The 21,526-nt window shown below is 40.9% G+C and overlaps 2 protein-coding genes across 2 annotated transcripts in view; one reads left to right on the plus strand and one right to left on the minus strand.

Annotated features, from left to right (window-relative positions):
• Positions 1 to 17,147, minus strand: part of LOC143180861 (lachesin) — a 57,657-nt gene extending 40,510 nt beyond the window's left edge. The window contains exon 1 of the mRNA XM_076380869.1: positions 16,905 to 17,147. Coding sequence (XP_076236984.1) covers positions 16,905 to 16,956 — 52 coding nt within the window. The 5' untranslated portion in view covers positions 16,957 to 17,147. The remainder of the gene's footprint in view (positions 1 to 16,904) is intronic.
• Positions 17,148 to 19,381: 2,234 nt separating this feature from the next.
• On the plus strand, positions 19,382 to 21,110 carry LOC143180518 (uncharacterized). The gene is made up of 4 exons (XM_076380291.1): positions 19,382 to 19,584; positions 20,179 to 20,348; positions 20,434 to 20,571; positions 20,646 to 21,110. Exons 1-4 carry the CDS (start codon positions 19,497 to 19,499, stop codon positions 20,907 to 20,909), a joined length of 660 nt encoding a protein of 219 aa, XP_076236406.1. The 5' UTR covers positions 19,382 to 19,496; the 3' UTR covers positions 20,910 to 21,110.
• The last annotated feature ends 416 nt before the right edge of the window (positions 21,111 to 21,526 follow it).

Genomic DNA, 21,526 nt, shown 5'->3' on the forward strand with positions numbered 1-21,526 from the left:
CTATTATATTGATGAAGTGGCGCACCATACAATTGATTTGTGGAGAACGGGTATATCCTCCAGGGGTTAACGTTAAACAGATGAGCAGCGGTGTTCGAGTATACTTGACCTACTTGACCGACGGTTGCATGCGAATGAGGATGTTCACGCTTAGCATCGGAACGAGGATGTTCACGCTTAGCATCGGAACGAGGATGTTCACACTTAAGCCCTCGGTGAATCTGATAATCCGATCGCGTGTAATCACGGTATGCAGGACAATGGGTCATTTCTAACTTTAGAAAAAATAGACGAGGAAAAATGGTAGGGGAGAGACGTGTCGTAACGTGGAGATCACAATCGTATCACGGTGAACAGTTCAATGATGAGCTTTTTCATAGCGAGGAGTCGTTAGGACGAGCAGAGTTTGGGTGGGGAATCGGGACACGCGGAAAGAGCGGAAGTGAAGCGAAGCGTTTCGTATTAGTAATTTACAACGATACAATCGACCTACATAGGACGGGGACAGGGTGGCACAACGATGGTGGCGGCTGCCACCGTGGCGGCGCGTTCGATGCTGGTTTAAGCGGAAACTGTAAATTTTCGTCGACTGGGCAATCAGAATTGCTCGCGGACCACGGGTGAAAATAACGCTCCCTCGTCAAAACGGCCGCGCGCTCGTCAACTTTATAGGATGACGTCACTCAGCCGCCATCTGTGGCCCACCGTATTTCGTGGCTTGCGCTTCTTTTTGCCCGAAATCCTGCCCCACGGTCCTCTTTAGCTTTCGCTTGTGCAACGAACTCTGTCTGGCTTTATCTCGATGCTCCCTCGCGAGCTGCTGTCTCGTGAACTTTTTGCTCGATCGATTCAATTAAGTCTCGTGGACTTTTCTAAGTCTAGGGATTTTGTGTGACTCGTGAAAATCGATATACAGGTCTAGACTGAAAATTCATTTTTATCTTGGAGAGGAATTAAAATCAGAAAACAGGACTAATGAAACTGCCATTAAGGTATAGACGCAGTTAACCTACAATCGGAGAAGGTAGAAAAATCGCAAGAAAATTAGCTAAGGGAACCGTTCTAAACTCAATTTTCCCATTACGAGTAAAGAGAAGCTGAGCAAACTAGCGCTCTGTCCCTCGTTATTTCGAGAGACAAGCCCACTTAACCCTGCCTAACCTTCCGCAATTACGACAAAATAATGCAACACGCAGTTGCTCCACTCGCCGATGGAATCTTTCAGCAAGCCAAATAATGGAGCGCAAAGCCTCTATCCTCGATGTCTCGCGACTGGTTCCCTGTCCTCGTCCTCGTCTCGTATCCTCCTCTCAAGTTCCTACAATCCTTGGACAGAACGATTAATTAGAGCCAATTACCGGATGCCTATGCAACTTGTAACTATCTATGCAATGCAACTCGATGCAGCCTTAGCATTTTAAATCAATCTCTATCGACGTATCCTTTCAATTCAATACCTATGATAATCGAGCGAACCGCGGGAACAACGTGTTTTCGAAACAACGTTTTTCATTTCACCCTGAAGCCTGTGCATTCTAATCTACCAATGTCTTTTTATCAATATGATGACCATTGGTAATCTGACACAGAAATCAGAATAAAAAAAAAATTGAAAAATTTGAGAATCTGGAGTATTTTAAGATTTGAAGGATTTCAGAACCTGAGAAATTTGAGAAATTCACAATTTGAAAATATACTTATGAAAATTTAAAAGTTCGAAAATTCGTGCTAGTGTGAAGTGATACGTACTTAGGTGAAAATAGCTTTTCCATGATTACGTGAATGTTGTGCCAGAATCAAATAAACCATCTGAACGTCCTCGGTGTTCGATTCGTTAGCAGTGGCCAAGAATGGAATAGCATCGAAGAGGGTCGGTCTGGAGGCAGACTCTCTCTCGAGACTACGAGCAAGAAAACCGTCTCATCGTCTCGCCTAATAACGGTTCTAGCGTCAAAGCAGCGCGGGCTGCTTCGTGATTTCAAAGGCCGTGTAGCCCTGGCAGGCAGCGTGGTAATCGAGAAAGCCTGCCTGACTGCCAGTGCCTGCAGGGAGAACAGAGGAAAGACGGCGAGATGAAAGGGTACTGCAGCAGCAATTGCGCGTACGTTTCTACCAGTTGACCTATTCAACTCTCGATTAGATGCAGCGCCGAATTCTACCCTACTGGGCCACCATTCCACACACGTTTATTTCGTGCTTCGTTTATTGGGGATCCGCCATAAATTCTACACTCTACCAGGATGAGAAAAGCTATGGCTCCATCGACAGCGTGAAGTAAGTGATTCAGATTGGACGTGTATTAGCAGCACGTATATTACATTACGGCGGATGATAGGTAATCTTTAAATCCTCTTCTGGGAAATTTGCAGCTTCTTTGAAGAAATTGCAGCGTTGGAAAAATGGTACAAGATAAATTGGTGTCTGAGATTGAAGACACTTTACGAGAAAATTGCATATGGGGGTGTTGCTTCAATTTGGTGAAAAATTCAATTTTATAGAGATACTGTATTTTAAAATAATACTATCATGTTTTAAATATCTGTAAACCCAGGCTATCTTTCCGAGGTACCCAGCTCACAGAAAAATATCCAAGATCTCGCAAGATATGTTTTATTTAGACAGCGTATCAAGAAAACACCGAAGAAAATGGCAAGAAAGCGGGTAAAGTGTGAAACTCTACAGGCGAGAGATAGCCGCTGAGTGCATTTAATCGAGGACACCGACACTGTCATACAGGCGAGAAAAAAATAGAACATTTTATGTAAACTAACCCAAGGCCCACGACACCAGTGTACATTATGCCAGATAATCCGAGGCTATAACAAACCGTAAAATGCGCGTTAATCGAAAAACAAAGGCCAATGTAGTTTTCTTGCCTCGTAATCGCCTACCACATACTATTAGCGTACTTCCAGAAACAAGAATCCGCAGGCGCAAGAGAAATCGTTTGGGCGTGTATTTGCCGCGATACAAAGTAAAGTTCGTGGATAATTTATGCCTCAACGACCGTGCAATACTTGGGAATAATGAAGAACGTTTTTCACCGACGACTTATAACACAGAATAATTTTCAAAATGTTCTCGACTCTACATGGGTAGATTAAACAACTTTTATTTTTAGAAAATTATTACGAAGGGAATAAGAAATAAAAAAGTCGTCGGGTCATCCGAAACTTGTCAACATGCTTGAATAATTCAAAGCAGAATAACTGCGTAAATTAATTTCGAAATTTGCAGGAGATCGTAGAGGAATCAACATTGAATCGCTGGCAGACACAATGACCCACTAACACACGAGACAAGCCAGCAAACACGATGCACTTAGGTTTATGGATGCGAGGAACATCTGAGTGGTCACCGACGCAGAGGATATCCAGAAAAACTCTTTAGAAAGAGAAGCGTTCCATTCGGCGATTCGACTTAATTAAGACCGAGTGGCCTTACGATCCGCGCCACGTTCCCAGCATGACTTTTTAATTTCCTTAGGAGATAATGAACCTTTACACTGTCGGCATCGGTACGAGGTTCTTCGATGAACATTTCCACTTGTAGAGGAAATGACGATGCTCAACGACAAAAGGAAAATACGCCAATTAATCGGTTAATCGAGTTCTACTGCGATACTTTCCACTGATCTGTCGTTAACGTTTGACCTTATTTATGGAACCTTGTTCATTGACTGTTTAGTATCGTCACAATTTTCTTATTTATTGTACTATATTTATTTTACGCTGTGGTGTATAGAAAGTGTAAATAAATGATGAGATACTTTAGCAATTGCCAACTTAAAATTCCATTATAAATTTAATGGTAGGCCTATCTCAGAGATCAATTTAACAGTAATTTGGCGTGAACTATACTCATTTCAAAGATTTAATTTGTTCCAAGAAATAGAAAGCTTTTACAGATTTGTACGTAAAACTACCTATCGTGTTAAATTATTTAACTTAAATGGTCATTAATGAGCAATGTCCCCTTCCCAATGTCTGAGCGACAGGTTTAACTCGGAACTGACGAAGTGACGACGACGCGTTCAATATGTATGCGAATCTTTATACGGGGATCATTAACGTACGAATAAGGCCACTTCGGCGTTGCGTTAATGTCAAGGACGCGGAAGGCTGTCTCGCGTATACGAGTGTTCCTTCATGGTTAGAAAACTATGGCTAGTTTGATACTGCATGATGTTCCCAGCCCTTTTGACCCGCCCGTCCCGAGTACTCTCGTTCAAGTGCTCTAGAGCACAAGTGGTCGTCTAAAATTATTCTAATTAATCCACTCCACCCCAGAGACCTCGTTGCGTCAGAGATATGCTGGGATGCGTTAAAACGTCGAAAATAATTGCCTTCGATGATTATATGACAACAAGAGGAAATGTTGGCGATGCAAATCCACTATCATAAGAACATGCTTGAGATCTGCAGGATGATGGAAATATTGAAACCTAGCAAGGATCGAGTTACGTAAGTTGATAACTTCAAGATCTTGAGATATTATGCCTGCACTCTGTACTGAAATGCATCTAGCAGAGTTGCATATGTTGAAATATGTGAGAAGATTATGGAAACTAACAAAATATTACTGCCGACTGCTAGGATTAATTATATGTGTTATGCGATAAAACTATGATTATAATCGAATTAAAAATACATTAGTGCTAGAACCTCTCTAGAGGATCTACCTATATCAATAGAACACACGTGTTAGTTTGAAGGAAGTTTTCCCACTCATGAGGGTCACTATTTAATTCCAATCCATTAGGCGTTTTCTCGATCCATGGTACACTAAAAAACCAATCGATTGAAATGCATTAGGTGCCACTATGAATCCACATAGCGCCACGACGCGATAAGCCCGAGCAGCGCAGTATTCACAGATAATTTTATCTGTTAACCCTATTAGACTGGTTCATTTATTTCCATCTGCCGGCACGCACGCGAGACGAAATAGTTAGGGACAAGTGAGGACCAAGAAGAACCGAAGACACTCCAATTAATTGTAATTGTGTTCCCATCATCGATCTTCGCCTCTCTCGATAACGCCTAGACCCGTCTACATTCGTTTAACGGCGAAAAGAATGAGTGATTATTTCTCTCCAGTTCCTGGCAACCATCGACAAGACGACAGAGTATTTGTGTCAACGATGTAAATGTACTTTATCACCCCTGCGTCTTTTTGGACTTATAGATTCATCTATCAGCGGACGTGGAGTCGCCGAGCGAAGTAATTACGCGAATTACCCCAACGATATCTTCCTAGTGTCGCTGTGTCCCTTATCGTTGTCAGACGCTGGAACACGAGGAGCCAAGGAAATAGTCGCGATTGTTCCTCGAACGCGAGATTCTCTCGCCTACGAGCGTGTCGCCACGATTCCTCGATAAATGAAGTCTTTCAACGAGATACGGGTGTATGGATGCTTTGGCAGTGCATCAATCTACTTACTGTAACGTCCTATCTAAACAAAGGAAAATTGTTTCTCGCTGCGTATTCTGTTGCTGTCTCTTGGTACTTTGTATGGAGTCATTGGGTAAGAGTAGGTTCGTAAAGAAGAATAAGGAGCTTCTGAACTAGGGGAAAGTTTGAAGATTTGAGGTATTTTCAAAACCTCAAATTCCCTAAAATCCCTGAAAATTCCCTAAAATTTCTCCAGATCCTCTAAAATCGCCCAAGATTCACCAAATTCCCAAAATCCCTCAAATTTTCAGACTGACTCATTACAAACATTACATTTTACTCTCTTACTTTCATGACTCCCCCGAATACCTCTGTACAACATCTTTACTCTCTACTTTCCCTTCTTGTCCCCTATAAGAAAAAGTAGAGCTCAAATAATTGGACGAATATTCAACTTTCAACGCAAAGACTGTGGATCTGCCGAATCTAATCTGTTGCGTCCGTGGAAACTCGGTCGAATCACGGTCGCGACTGGTCGGTCAAGCATCCGGGGAGAGGTCGATGGGCCGGGGCCATTTACGGCGCGCGTCTTCGTAATTAGAATGAGAACACAGCATTTGAATTCCGGTCGGAGAAGAAAGGGGACGGAAATAGAGAAGGAAGAGACGGAGACGCGTCATTAGTAGTCCGACGACTTCGCCAGTGACTGGCATTCCTTTCCCTCACGGTGAAAATCGTGCTGGAACGGTGATGCGACTCTCCTCTTTTGCTCCTCTTTCCCCTTCCTCCCGCCTTGCACCACGGATTTTTCCCTCTGGGCCTCGTGCGTCTCGAATCAAGCTACACTTTCGAACGATCCGCTTCCTCATTTACAAGAGAAAAGAAAGGAAACTAACTAGAAGAGGAGCGTCGACGGCGTTCGGAATAATTATAATAAATGTACCCTTGGCGCGGGACCTTTCACGCCCTCACAATCGTCGATCGAATAACCCATTATCGTCGAACCAGCGGCGGACAGAAAGGAAGATAGGTCGTTCTTCTGAGTTATTGGAAGGAGGCGCGTGAGCCTTTTGTCCCGCGGAAGAATGAATTTGTCAACGTCCGTTTTGTGCACCATTGTCGGTGGTCCTTCGATGGAAATGGGCCGAATGGTTCCACGGTGTGTGCAACCGCGCGGGAAAATGGAAATAGCTGGAGTGTAAAGCCAGTGCAACGAGAAACGTAACAGCTTTCGGCACGCGCGTCAGCCAGGTTGTGCAATCGAATTCTTGATCTCGATAATTATTAACCGTAAAGTTTTCGTGTTACTGCATCGCGCCGATAACATCGATCGTTCGCGCGATTTAACCGAGACTCGATGATCGATGCCGGAATTACGACTTAATCGAATCGTATCTTTTGTTACGCTTGTACAACCTTAACAAGCAACAGTGATTAAAAAATGAATTCTTGAGATTGTATTTCTGGAGAAGTGGTATCAGTGGTATCGGCTATTCGAGGAAGTGGAATTAAATGTAGTCCCTTGAGCGTAATTGTGTAGTAGAAAATCGATTTTCTTGGTAAACCTTGAAGCAAGATTATCGCTACTCCTACTGTGCGTTCTACTTTCAAGACCTGATAATTACTGTTTTCAAAAAATATATTCTAGTTTACTTCTGAAGCTCCTTAATTAACTATAATTGCTTTTCCCTGTAGATTCACAGCACGTTTGCATCTTTTTGCTAAATAAAATTGAATAAACTGATGACTCAAGTAAATTTGTTGAATGATTTAGTCACTCGATGTAAACGAGTTAACAGAAGAACCACAGCCTTCTCACTTCCCAGAATGTAACTGATAAAAGTCGCAATCAATGATTTCAAACTCGTAAATAGAAAGAGATATCAGGGTTTTGCTTGGCATAAAAAATGCGATAGCCACTTCAGTCATCGATAGATAGAGACCAAAGACATAAAGTAAACTATGATATCATAAACAGCAGATTTAACCTTTGTTTCGCCTTGAACACTTCTCGAACTCGATCCCTATGATCGATCGACAAGTCTCGGTCAACTAGTATTCTATGTATAGTTCATCGTATAAATCCGATCTATCCTCAGCGAAGTAATTAAACGAAGAACGTGGAGAGACGTACAATCGTAGATTTCAATCGTTGGGAGTAACAACTTGCATAACAAGCTCGAAACCGCGAATCGTGTGCTTCAGTCAATCGATCATTGAATAGCTGGCTTTTCTGGGCGGTAAAAGTTTCTTCCTTTACCGAATAACGGTATCGGAGTCACTGTCTGTAGTTTGAAGGACTGTGTGGGTTGCCAAGCTCGCTGCTATAGAGAAGATGCCTTCTCTCCTTCGAATCTAAACTGGAGTCAAGATCAGAACACGCCACTTGTTGAATTTTTCTGGGTTTGAGTACACATATTCAAGTGCTTCTGTGATTTGATTATATCATAAATATAATTTGAATATTAGCCACATAGATACTCGAGCACTGTTCAAATTTTTAAATATTTAAGTCCCTACTAATTTTAAATTTTGGATCCACTATTCAAGCATTTAACAAACCATTCAGATACCAAATTGAAGTAACTTCAACCGTACCCTCAGAATCATCCCCTTTGGTCAACGCTACTCGCAAGCTCCGCTGACTCACCGCCATACAAAGTACTAGAATCATAAATCAACGAAGAAAAATATTTGGACAACTTTCGCTCGACCGACCCGATAATCCTAGTTGCGCGAAACCAGTTTGGGTATCAATCGAGATCGATACGCGCATTCACGTCCTTCTCGGGGCGTTATGATCGAGCAATTATTCCAGGAAAAATGTTAATTAACAAGTTGCCTGACCGATCTCAACACACACCTCTAGTTTGTCTCGTCAACTGTGACATGGGTCACCGACTAATCGACTGAAAAAACGAACACCGATAACAGAGAGAAAAGGAAAAGTCGTAGCAACAGGGTTCGTTATAAGGAAAAGCTGTAGTATATTACAAACTTGTAACACGGTCGAGACAAAGATCGATCGTGCAGCAAAAACAAGGATACTGTTCCTATATTTCATGTTCGATTACTGTTAGATCGTTACTTCCGCTCCGCTGTGAACAAACTGGACAAGACAGGGAAGAAGCCCCGTCGTCGCTGCGACTGGAAAACCAAAATAAAACCTGCATCACTCTTTCGCATACCATTAGCTAATCCCTATTTATAAGTTATTATGTTCGCTTAAGTACACATGTGTACCACGGTCTAGGATAGAGCGAGAGGTCTTCGGGGAGAGAGCAGAGAGGAAAAGGGTGAGAGCAGTTCACATATGTACAGCACGCGTAAAGCACACGTCGATTGAACCGACATGCATGAACGAAGCAACGCTAGACTAAAAATACACGAAACGATGGTATAAGTCGAGAGATAAGTCCTGAACACCGAACGATGGTGTCTGGTGGGCGGTTTATTAATGGAGTCGGATTGCTAGGAATCAAAATTATCGTGGGCGGTCTACGGATGCACAGGACCCAGTCTCAAAATTCCAGCAGGCACGATGCACAGCTTGAAAGAACTTTTACGATCTTTCCTGTTTGATGTTCTACCTTCTATGTTGCAAGTGAAACGATTCAATGAAAATTTGGGTGACTGAAAATAAGTCTTCTAATTGGGGAGGACTAGTCGATAAATTGTTTGAGAAAATAATTGCTAAAACAGACGCAGAAAAATTTAAGATTTGTTTATCGACACGATAAAAAGGTACACCAGATATATTCTTAGTGAATCATACACCACATCTTTGTAAAACCTGCGATTTCCTCTTATATAATATTAGGACGACGTCAGTGTCGAGTTTGCATATTCGCCACCGAGTTTATTTGAACGATCTCGATCTCGTTTACCCTTCACCCGTGGCTAGATCGCGTCATATATTTTTAACATCTTCTCATACGTGTCCTTGGCGCTCCTTGCAAATAAACTGAAGCTCGTAAATCCTTTGCCAGTCCTATTAAAATTCCAGGACAACAGCTGGATAAGACTGGTCCCTCTATAATTCAGCCGTATCCTTAAAAACGATTACAAGTGCAAGAGTTCACCGAAATGAGACAACTTAAAGTACAATTGTAAATTGATTTTTAGACCAACTGCTATTAAACGCTTAACTTTTTCCTGAAACTGAATATTAATAATCTTCAGATAGTATCTTAAAATTAGATACACAGGATGTTCTGCAAATCCATACAATTAAACAAGATACTAATGAAATAATACAACTTTATATGTACTAATGAGAAAAAAATGAAGACTCCCCTACCACTGGTTCGCAAAACGGGTTTCGCGACCTGTTCCGAGGCCCTCCGAGGTCCCCTAACGATCCTGTGAAATTTCGTGCACAGTAAAAATCAAGTTCGGATTGGATGGCGGCAAGAAACGAGGTTTCATGGCGAAGATCGTCTGTGGGAGTTCAAGCATACAGCTGTTCAAACTCAGAGCAAGTACGAACGGAGGCGTGGTGTTCGGCGATAAATAAGAAGGAAGGATTGAAAGGTCCCCTTTCTAGATCTCGCGCGCAGCGAGCCCAAGAATTACGAGGCACGGATCCATCGCTCGGCCTAAATACGAATTGGGAACGCCGAAATCGTGTCTCGTGGTATCATACGGTTCCGCTCGGAATAAACGCCGGATCATCGACGTTCGTCCACCGTTCATAAAAAATGATTGAAGCTTAAACCGATGTAGAGTGAAATCATAGTTTGAATATTTGAATATTTGAATATTTAAATATTTGAATATTTGAATATTTGAATTTTTGAATATTTGAATTTTTGAACATTTGAATATTTGAACATTTGAACATTTAAAAATTCTCTTTATGTACTCACTTCAATTTCTGCACCAACTACGTCAGTCCTAATTTAAGAATAAGCACCATTTAGTATAATACTACTAAACGAATATACGTATCATTCTAATGCACAATGTGCCCAATACTTATTAGCTGCACAGACCTTGATACTCGCATGCATTTTCCCTCCACCTTATCTCTAATAATCTACCACATATGAGCTCCAGTCTTTTCGATTGTCAGTGCTATTGTCACCGGCATGTCCCTCGAAAGCAGCTCATAAGCAAGCATCAGATCTTGCCTAATGATACATTCCTTTCCATTCTATTTACATCGTCCCAGAGGACACGTATGCTGGAAGTAAGAGACACAAAGAACCCTACCACGTTGCACAATATGGCGGAAATTTCATAAGATCCCATTATCTGGCATGTCTTCGAGCAAAGAGTCAAGGGCAGCAATAGGAAATGATTCTACTGTTATCTGGTTTCGAAATGAACCGTCCCTTCGGCAGTTTCCTTCTGTCTTTTCCTTCCTTCTGTAAATCGAGACTAGTCAGTTCGTAGTCATGATCGCGTATTAATCACTCGCTAATTCTGATGTTGAACAGCGGCATACAGACTAGTACTGCTCGTTAAACGCTGCCGATAAGATTCTTATGTAAATATGTAGCACAAGAACACGACTGTTATCGTGCTTCTATTCAAGAGTAGGAAAAGACTGTAGCTTGACGCTTCGCGTACGGAAAACGACTTCGTTGCGCAACATCAGGATTGGTCTAATTCGAGAAACAAATAACGGGACATTCTCACGTGCGATTTCACCGAAATATACATGAACGTTTGTTTTGTTAATGGCAGGTCGTACATGATTGTTATGTACGTAAACGTGTCTCGAAGTTGTACAGTCAGAGCTATTTTAGAAGTTGATCTATAGGTGACCTATTACTCACTTTCTACAGGGAGAAACGTGTGCAATTTGAAATGCAAGTATGATATGTTACCCAGTACGAGGAAATGGGCGAATGTTTACGCCCTCCGTGACAGTATTCCATTATTTTGAAATTATTTCCGGTTACGCAAGATTTTATTCTAATATAGTTATTTGAATTTCTTCGAAAAAGTACAAGTAACTTCGAGTTACTTCGAAAAAGTAAAAGTATAAAATTCATAGACTCATTCGAAACCTCGAATAAACAGGGTCTTCCAATTCTCTGGTTCCGAAAGGCCACTTAAGTCACTTCTTCCCAATCCCCAACTCCCAAATGTATTGTGCCTACCAAAATCTTCAGAAATCGAAATTCACCAAGGCATCTATTCCCCATCCATCACCTTTGAGCCGCCCTGTATATCTACCCAGCGTGAGCAGAAAATCAAAGGCTCGATTAAACAATAACCGAGTCACGTCGCGCAGCCAGGCAAAAGAAAAATCCTCGCTGGGAAACGTGTCCGCGTTTCGCTGAGCCGGTCGAGATCAGGAAACCTTTTTCCATTAGAAAAGAGGGAAAAAAAGGTATTGGGGAATCTGGCGTCAGGGTATCGCGTTTCCCTGCGCCAGGTCGCCGAGTGAGCGATGCAGGTATACCGATTAATAGTTTGGTCTTGGGAAAATTCTTAGAAACACGGAAGAGCATCTCCCCGAAAAAAAGATGGTCGGTCAGAAAAGCGTTTTTCTCATGCGGGCTGACCTCGGTAACGCGCCACCTCCCTGCCACTCGCAATGAAACTCAATTAGTTAATTACTCGGATAAACGGGGATGTAACACGTGACGTAACCTTTGATAAGTATTCGTGCACCACTTACACGGAGCCGTGCGAGCCACTGGCCTCGTTAATTTCCGATGATCTCGTGTTATTTAAACCGAGGGATCACGATTAATAGATCGAACCCCAGGATTTAAAGAACTGTAGCGAGCTAAGGCATACAGTCAGCAATGTCTACAGTTAGACTAGAAATATGGGGTGGTAAATTGAGGCATCGAGTGGAAGTCCCGCCTAATTTAAACAGATAATAACGAATCGTGATCCTGGAAGAAGCTGAAGCCCTCATCTCCCAATATTCCTATCATTTCACTTATCTAGTGATTCAATACCTTAATTTATTAATACCTATCTCTTACAGTTATTGGAACTCTTGCATTTTCTGAAATATTAGAAATAATAAAATAAACATACAATTTCGTGACTGATTATATACGTGTATACGCTTGTTGCAATATTTCCCTCGCGCCAGACGCCGTTACACAGTTCAAATAAACTCTCGATGGATCTGGTCGAATCGAGAAATTACACCTGTTGCGCGTACAGTGGATCTCGAGGATTACACAACGGGCGTCGTTCGAAGGAAGATCGAGGCAACTTCATCAATCTGTCATGCCACGTTGCTTACAAAATTTGAATTAATTCTACGATTTCGATGCTGTCGCGTGGAGAAAAGATGATCGAGTGATTCAAGGAGAAAAGGCTGACGAATTGCGCAATCCCTCTCTCGTTTCCATAGCTAGCCCATAAGCTATGCAACAGGGACGATGTGTTTTCTATTTGGATACCCGTTGGTACACGAAGCTATGCGAGAAAAAACATAGAAAAAGAACTGGATAGGAGTGACAAGTATATGGAACGAGCGCATAACAATTAGTCTATTAGCGCGCGGTCGCGCATAATGACGAGGCTGCCGATGACTAATTTCACTGACAAAGCGTGCAACTGATACTATTTCTGACAAATGATAATATGCCCAATTGTGACACGTTCGAGCTGCCTATACGTGCGCCTGACTATGAGGTGTTAATCAATTACCAACTGTTGCTGTCCGGTTCGCGATAAGTGGAAAATAAATATCGCAGAGTTGCGTATGAATTTCCACGATGGCTTGTGGAAGGTTGTACATACTGTGTATGGAGAGAAATCGAGATTGAAATTTAGTAGAAAAGAGAGGTGTACTCCATGTGAGAATAAGTTAAAAAGGCAATTAATAAATATTAAAAATTATTTGTTAGAAATAGGAAGAATTTTAAGAATATAATAATTAAGATCCTCTCTAAGTCTATGAAACTCTATCCTCCCCGATGAAGGCATTCATTACCCTCAACCTCAAATTTTCGAGCACTCAACAAATCCCTTGAGGAATTCTTCCACAGGAACCTGATACCTCGCTATTAAAAATATTTCACAGGTCCAAAGAAAATGATTTCCAGACCCACCTCTATTAAGACATTATTCCTCTATTCAAGTAGTATACGCCCTCGAAGTCCAGACCCCCGATTTCCTAGTACACCGTGTATACGCGCCACTTTAAAATATAATCGCGGCAATCGAACGTTATCGCCGCTTATCTCGGAGACCATTGAACTTCGATACTATCAGGAAAGGATTTCTATATGCGATACACACGTCGGAACTTCTCAAACACAAGACAGGAAAAAAAGAGCAAAGTCGTTACACTGATACCGCGTTTCCCCTAGTCGATTTCGTGCCTTTCTTCCAGGGAACGCTGCCTTAGGTTTCTACTTAGGATCTTCGTCACGTACGAAGAAACGAGTTGGCCCCATTGGTAGCATTAGAGATGAGAGGAAGCCGCTCCTATTATTAACGAAAAAATGGTACATCCTTCTCGGGAGGCCTGAGGACCTCCCTCGCCCCTTCTGGTCAGTCCAGTTACCAAAAATCTGTGAATGCCATGCTGGACACGAGGCAACGAGTCTCTTATACCATCTCGTCCCACGAACCATCTGCCCCCGGTCATTCTCCTACCTGAAACTGCTGTTCACCTGGCGTCCCTTCCACCTACCCCCACCCACCACGCCTGGATACTTTCGTTTATCTTATTTTCGGGCCATTCAGCAGAGTCTCCGCCGACTACTGCCACCGGTTCTTTGTGAACCAGCTTGCCTCCTCGCGGTACGAGAGAGCCCAGTGTCCTCCCTCCTACCCCCCATGCTGCTCTTCTCTCAATGGAATTTGCCAACAGCTGGACCAACGAGACCGACAAGAAATGGATCTCTCTCTTTCCCTCCCTGATGTAGCCTTATGCTAAACAGTACGCAATTACGAACGACGCTACCCTCAAGCTAACTCTTAATGCTCCTAGTCAGGAGGATTTTAATACACCTGCTTCGAGAGAGGCCTCGGGAATTTGGGAGTTGAGACTACTTTAGAGTTGGAGGAATTGAAGCGTTGAGAGTATTAAAAGTGTTGAGAACTTCGAGTATTATTCACGCTGTTACCGTAGCTCGTGTTTTGTCTGAGAGACTATTTTTCTATTTCACGTTGGAAAAGAATTGGTAGCGATGGAAGTATTGGAATGGTCTAAGTTGTAGATGAACATTGTTGAAGATATTTTGTTTTTCTAGGGATTTTACTGAGGGTATTTTAGAAAATTATTTCTTTGAAACTGTGACCACTTCGATCGAGATATATTAATTACTAATATGTAGCTGTCGCTGTCATTATCGCTGCCTCAACTACGCCATGCTTTTTATCCTCTACAATTTAGCACATTCTACTGAATTGTCCGGGAACAAGTATGCTGGTAAACTCGATTTCTCGCGCATTCGCTGCGCGTAATGCATGCCGATCGAGCGTTAAACATGTACGGTTAAATATGCACAGGAATGCAGTTTACGGGGAATGTTAATGAAACAATTAACGACGGTTGTTACGAGGCGGGCGTGGAGCCTGGAATCTGGAGGAGCATAATTCAATGCGACGAAACCCAGATGCAAGAGAGGGCGATATGAATTCGATGCCATTTTACCTGGGCCTGCGTCTGCACGCTGATTCGATCTACGCGCCATCAGGACTTCTTCGAGTTCGTGAATATGGGTTCGTTAGGGGATTGATACCTTGTCGATCCTGCTGCGCCAGAAACTGACGTCAGAGGGAAAAGGTCAGGCTAGTTTTTTTATCGAAGAGTAGCTCTATACCTTTTAATGAATCGTGTCAATGGCATGAAATTCTAAGGAACAGTTCTTGAACTTCATCGAATAAGAATGCTGTTCGAGAAGGTAATTTTAAAGAGCACAATCTAGTTTCTTGTATTCTTATACAGAAAATGTCGGAGTCAAATATTGTTTCAAGGCACCACTAGTTCTAATATTGCTCTATTTTTAAAAAAAAATTGTGGTTCCATGCAAGCTATAGTACAGTATCATCAGAAAATTCTAAAGAGGGTCAGACTTGTTGGACTCGTACCAAACGATTGTCAGCCCACGACCTGCAAGAAGCTACGTCGACGCAGCTGCTAAAATTTCCAAGAATTTGTGGTTCGGAACCACACGTAGCGTGGCACCGCTGGTCTATTGAAAAAATCGTATGCCTTTACCGCGAAAAAAGTACCCCTATAGCCTACAAGAAGCTACTTTGTTGCTAGTGGTAATATTCTCAAGAATTTATGAGCTATCTCACCTTGCAGCTGGCGCAGCTATTCTACCATGAAAATTCATGCCCTCATCGCGAAAAAAGGCTAAGTTCCTTATCTGTTCGTGTTTACTATCCATAGTAGTTTCAAAAATTAATGGTCCCCAGTGTTCCACTTCCGAATCATCAAACGAATCGAACGCAATCAAGCCAAGTGATCAAAAAATATATCCCTGAACTCAGTACCTCGAAAAACGTTGTAAGAAACAAATGAAATATCTACTATACTAGATAAAAGATCCTTTTAACGAGTTCATCAAATATTCTAAGATATCGTTATATAGAAGTCCAATAAGGTCTTCGAGATGGCAATTAAAAATTGCGTGCAATTACAGGTTTATCGGGCTTCTCGCCAGGCGCAAGCGGTACGAGGAAGAGTAATTAAGCTTTTTCAAGATGAGTAATTGTTTCTTCCGCAACGATTACGAGTCTCTGGCCAGTGCCCGCAATGGTAGCTATTGTTGCACCCGCTTATACGGAGAGCGGACGGTGAGGTAACTGTTAGTTATTCGTGATGCATGCGAAATTATCGGTGCGACCGTGTGGATTCGATCCTGCGGCTTTAGACTTTCCCAGCACGCCTGCCTCTTCCCTAGCGCGCGCACCTTCATCATTATCTCTAAGTATAATTTGCTAATTGAACCTCCGAGACAGCCACGGGCACGAAATACGCGATGCAAGATCGAACACACTTTCGAACGTTAGTAGCATCGATAAAACTCAACAAGTCGTGTCACGCGAGTTTCAACGCTTAGAAAGTTATGTCCGCATACACATAAGATACAGTGTTTCCTTGATACAGACTCCCTGGCGAGTTTATAACGAGCTTATAAGACTTCTGAGTCACTTTAATCTCACCAGAGTTTTGTCGATTATCTCTTGGTATATTTTCATTCACATTTTCAGAAAAACCGTAATAGGTTACAGACTACTAACTCATAGTAATATAAATTCACCCTTTAAGTGTATAGCTTGTACGTTCACACAATAAATACAAAAATACATGATCAGTCAAATATAAATTAAAAATGAAAAAAGAAACTGTAATGTACACATATTCATATGCAGAATAAATGGACCTTATTTTTATCACACTCTTATTTTAATAACCACTTAAAGGGTTAACCTCAGAGTCCTGAATCTATTAAAAAAAAACCCTCTGTACATAGCGAATATAGCAATGAGTTAATAATCCGAAAACACTGTACACGACTCACGCTAGTTTAAATAAAAAAAAAAAAAATAAAGAACAAAAGACTCACCAGGCACTGCGAGAAGTATCACCAGTAGACCAACGAATCTTAGGGGCAGCATCTCGTCTTCCCTTGGAAAGCACTGTCAAACAAATGGCACAATTGGCACTACTCTGTTAAGGTTAGGGATCGACAGGCGTCGCACGACTGGATGGTCTTTCGCGATTCACGGACTAACGATCGACGTGACGAATTAAGAACCGAACGTATCCACCGATGCGAGGTGGATACCGAATACAAACTGAGAGAACGAACGCGCGTGGTATCCGAAGAGCGGCGACGGAATCGCGCCCCCGGCTTTTTACGGGGACCTGCGCGGACCGGTTGCGCGATGGACGCCCAGCAAACCCGACACGCGCCCGCGTGCGTGTACAGACGTATCTACACGCCTACCGTTCTTACATTGTGTGCAACACCATCGAGTTTGTGCCAGCGCGCGTCTATACGAAAGCGAGCGTGTATTTCAATGGCGCAATGTGCACGCTACGCGAATTCGTCTGCAGATGATAATAAAATCGCATCCGTGCTTTTTCCCTTGCTACATGCCTGAATCTCTCGATAATAGGGAGGGGTCTCTGGAAACGTCGAAACTCAATCGTATTGAGAATTTCGAGAATTTTGAGAGTTTCGATAGCTTCTAAATAATCATTTGAAAATAAATGATCCACTTTTAGGGTACAATATCGAGATTATGTGAACCTCTATTCACGAGGTTATGTGAGTTCTACTGTACTATGAGCAACACCCTCTTCTTAATATCGATTTACTCAGTTGTAATTAGATGAGGCGCGCCTTTTAATTTTTCCACCAGAAATTCGAAATATTTATGAGTCTAGTATGAAGTATAGGTAGTTCACAAAAAAATATAGTATTTTACGAATTCATGGCAATAGAAGGAAAAAGACGTATGTGCTGAATGTTAGATTTACATATGTACGTACTCATGAAAGACCCGCGCGAGAGACTGTCTATATTTACACGTCGCTTTCGTTTAGCGGTCGCTTCTTTCGATTCACCCATTCACTTTGTCATTGTGCACGAGACGAATGGGGAAGAACGTTCACTTCTCCGCATTCTTCTTTCTCTGTTTAAATTATAGAAGATTTTATTAGCTTTTATTAAGTTTCATTGGGTATCGACATTGACGGTTAAAGAATGAGATGTTCGCTGAAATTAATCTTCGGGGAAAAACTTTCATCGCGATGAATTTAGAGCTTCATTTATCTGGAATGATTAATTTACTGGGAACAGAATAGCTAATGTTGCGGTTACATGAGTGAATTGTAAAAATAGTTCCAACAATGTTTATGACTTATAGACCACATGAGTCATACATACGCAAAGAATTCTGATGATGTCACCTGAGCATCACATTACGTGAATATTCTAAACTCGTAATGACAATTACACCTATTTTTTATGCGATAAGCAACATGAACGATAACGTGCTTTTGTTCTAACTCATCGAACATGAGTGGTACAATAGTATTCTTACAAAATACATGGACCGAGTTATAAATTTTGAAACTTTTCATATAATAAAGTCACTCAGTTTTTATGCTAAAGTATATAAAAAGTTGTACAAAGTTCGAAAGAAAGTAAAACTGCTGATAACTTTTATCGCGAAATATTTAAATTTTATATCCGCCAGGTGAACAGAAACTCAATGTATATAACTTCCTTTTTCTCTGATAATATACAAAGCCCTTCTACTTTGTGCATACGTACCTAGCTGTTATCTTCTTAGTCGCTGTATTATCAGCGAAGTCCAACTAACTGCAAGCCTGCACTGCATTTTAATGATACCTTGAATGTCACGAAGATCTGCCTGCTGAGGTCGCTCCTAATGGCTCTAAAAAAAAAGAAAAAGGGAGGTATTTAGTAAATACCTACTTCTACGAAATCACATCGATAGACAGACTACGTAATAATTAAATTGTTCATATAAAGTCATATTTTTATGAACACAACTAAAGAAATGGAACCCAAATGGAGATTCCCACACTCTAAATGTTATGACATATACTTTCTTTTAGATATTTAAAGAACCTCTATCAATTTTAAAATTAACTTACAAGGTAACGCGCTTCCTATAACCTGCGAACATCTTCGATCTCAAACGGTTCACTATGGCCATCTTGCGGCAGAATCCAGAAATCCCACCGCGGTAAATTTATTTAATACACACGATACGACTCGCCAAGTGTAAAATAAAAAGAAACTTTGCAACGCGCAATAAGAAAATATTGCCGACCCAATAGTCGATACGTTAAAGCAAACAAAATAATGCAACTAAAGAAGTGGTAAACATTTTCCGGTGTAACTTGAACGCTCGCTTTTGGTTGGTCGAATTCGAGACGCGATTGGTGGATTTCGAAAGAGTTGGAATTCCCGCTGAAAACTCCGGATGTGTTGAGGAACGCGAAGGGACAAAGGACGCTGTCGTACGCAAGCAGATAGACGCCATGTTCATTTGTCAACGGACGTCAAGGTGTGATCATCGGAGGGAACGAGGTGGCTTGGAAGAAGTAATCAAGATTATTGAGTGCTCTTCATGAAATTATCGTACTGTTCACGTGCATCTAAGATCGTCTAACGATTATGGCGTCCTCGGAGTCGCGGAAACGGAAACTGGAAGAATACGAAATGCAGCTGTTTAGTTTTCATTCGAGAGCCGTGTACGCTACCAGTAAGGCGCCGCCGTTTTGACTTTCCGTTGAATGCTTTTCTTTTGCAGATCTTACAACACTCCCATCCACGCACAATGGTACATTTTGATCGATGGACGGGTGCACTCTAGTATCATGTGAATTTGATCATGACTAGAGTCACACTCGTCCATTGCTCGGAATACTTTCACCGGCCCTTCACAGGCGAAGTCAATCACAAAGGCTAACGCTTCTCTTCCCTTTTTTTTTTTCTCCCTTCTTTTATGCTACAAATTGAGACGGCAAACAAATAAAAATTGACCTTGTATTCATTTATGTATACGTATCGTGCTATGGACGCATCTTTCGCTTTCCTCGTGTATTTGTTTATCCCGAGTATCCGAATAAACTAGAAAATAGGCATAGATTGTAAACGATGCACTTGAAACGCTGAATTTATTTTCGTTCTGCAAGCTGTTCGTTGATTTCTTCAATTTTCGTTTGGATGATTTGAAATTGTTATTTCTGAGTTATGTAGTATTAATAAAGGATCAATATATGCATGATTTCTAGAGTGTTGTTTTTTCTATCTGTTTTGAAGTTTAGTAAGAGCATCTTCCTTGTCTGTTTTGTAGTGAAGAATATTATATCTGAAAGGGTTTACTCCACAATTGAGAAGCTATGCGAAACTATTGAAAAAACGTACAAACTAAACTCAGAAAAAGTCAAAGTACTTAAGGCAAACCAGAAACGATTAGAAAGAGCATACTGTCAAGGGGCATTGCCACATTTGAGCACTATCGAGGTAATTATGGTCATTGTGAATAAGAAAATGCTTCAGCTTCTTGTATATCTATGTATATATAATATCTATTTGTAATTTTCTTTAGACTGCTATAAATAAATACATTGCTGTACCTAGCAATGTTTTATTAGATGAGGACAAATACCAGAGGATACAATACAGTGATGTAGAATTTGCAACTATGAAAGACAGATTGGAAGAGTTACAACAAAGGGCTAAGAGAGTATGTATTTGTAGATTCCTTTGTCATATTAATTAAGAAATTTGGTGACACTTAATTTTATGTGAATATTACAGGCTACCATACTAAACGCAGCTCTGAAAGAAGAATTACAAACTCTAGAGAAATTACCGATCTCTCAAGATAGTCTAAATGAAATGAATACTGTAATAGAGAGCGGACTAAAGTGTTCAAACATAGATGATAAAATGTACCAGTTAGTGAAAGATTACAAAGAATTCTCCACAAACGTGTTTGGTACAACATCTAACACAGACAAAACAAAGTACAATACAGTAGACAATCTTATGTGCAAAGACATTGACTTGGCCAGTTTATGAATAGCAATAAAGTAATAAGAAAGGCCTTGATTGCTTCAAAATGCAATATTGTGTGTTCAGAGGACTTCTTTGGACAATTATATGTAAATATTTATACTAAAACATTCTGTGAATGTTAGAAATTATATGGACTAGCTAATAGAATATTTTTTATAAAGCTTATAAATAAATTAATTGCTGAAAACTTTATATGTATAAGAACCCTGTGTTATAATTCTCCCAGAAATTATTTCTGCAATCATTCATTGAATAATAATAAGGTACATGTAATAGATAACATAAAACTTATTGCAATAATGATATTCACATTTGAGTAAATATTTAAGTACAACACAGATATACGTTTTCAGTTAAAACTAAAAATTTATATTCTACGGGATACTGTTACCATGTTTTCCAAATATTTTCAGTATACAATCATCTGTTCTGTCCGCTCCGTCAAGGAAATTATGCTGATTTTTTTGTACATGTTTTGTTACTTTTTTTATATTCATACTTTTGTGTACATATTTACACTTTTAAATTTAATCTCCACTTTGTATGCTCGTATTTTAAACGAAAAAAATGTTACTAGCACGAATGACATACATACCATTATACGATTACGGATTACAGAT

The sequence above is a fragment of the Calliopsis andreniformis genome, chromosome 6, assembly GCF_051401765.1.
Source record: "Calliopsis andreniformis isolate RMS-2024a chromosome 6, iyCalAndr_principal, whole genome shotgun sequence".
Lineage (NCBI taxonomy): Eukaryota > Metazoa > Arthropoda > Insecta > Hymenoptera > Andrenidae > Calliopsis > Calliopsis andreniformis.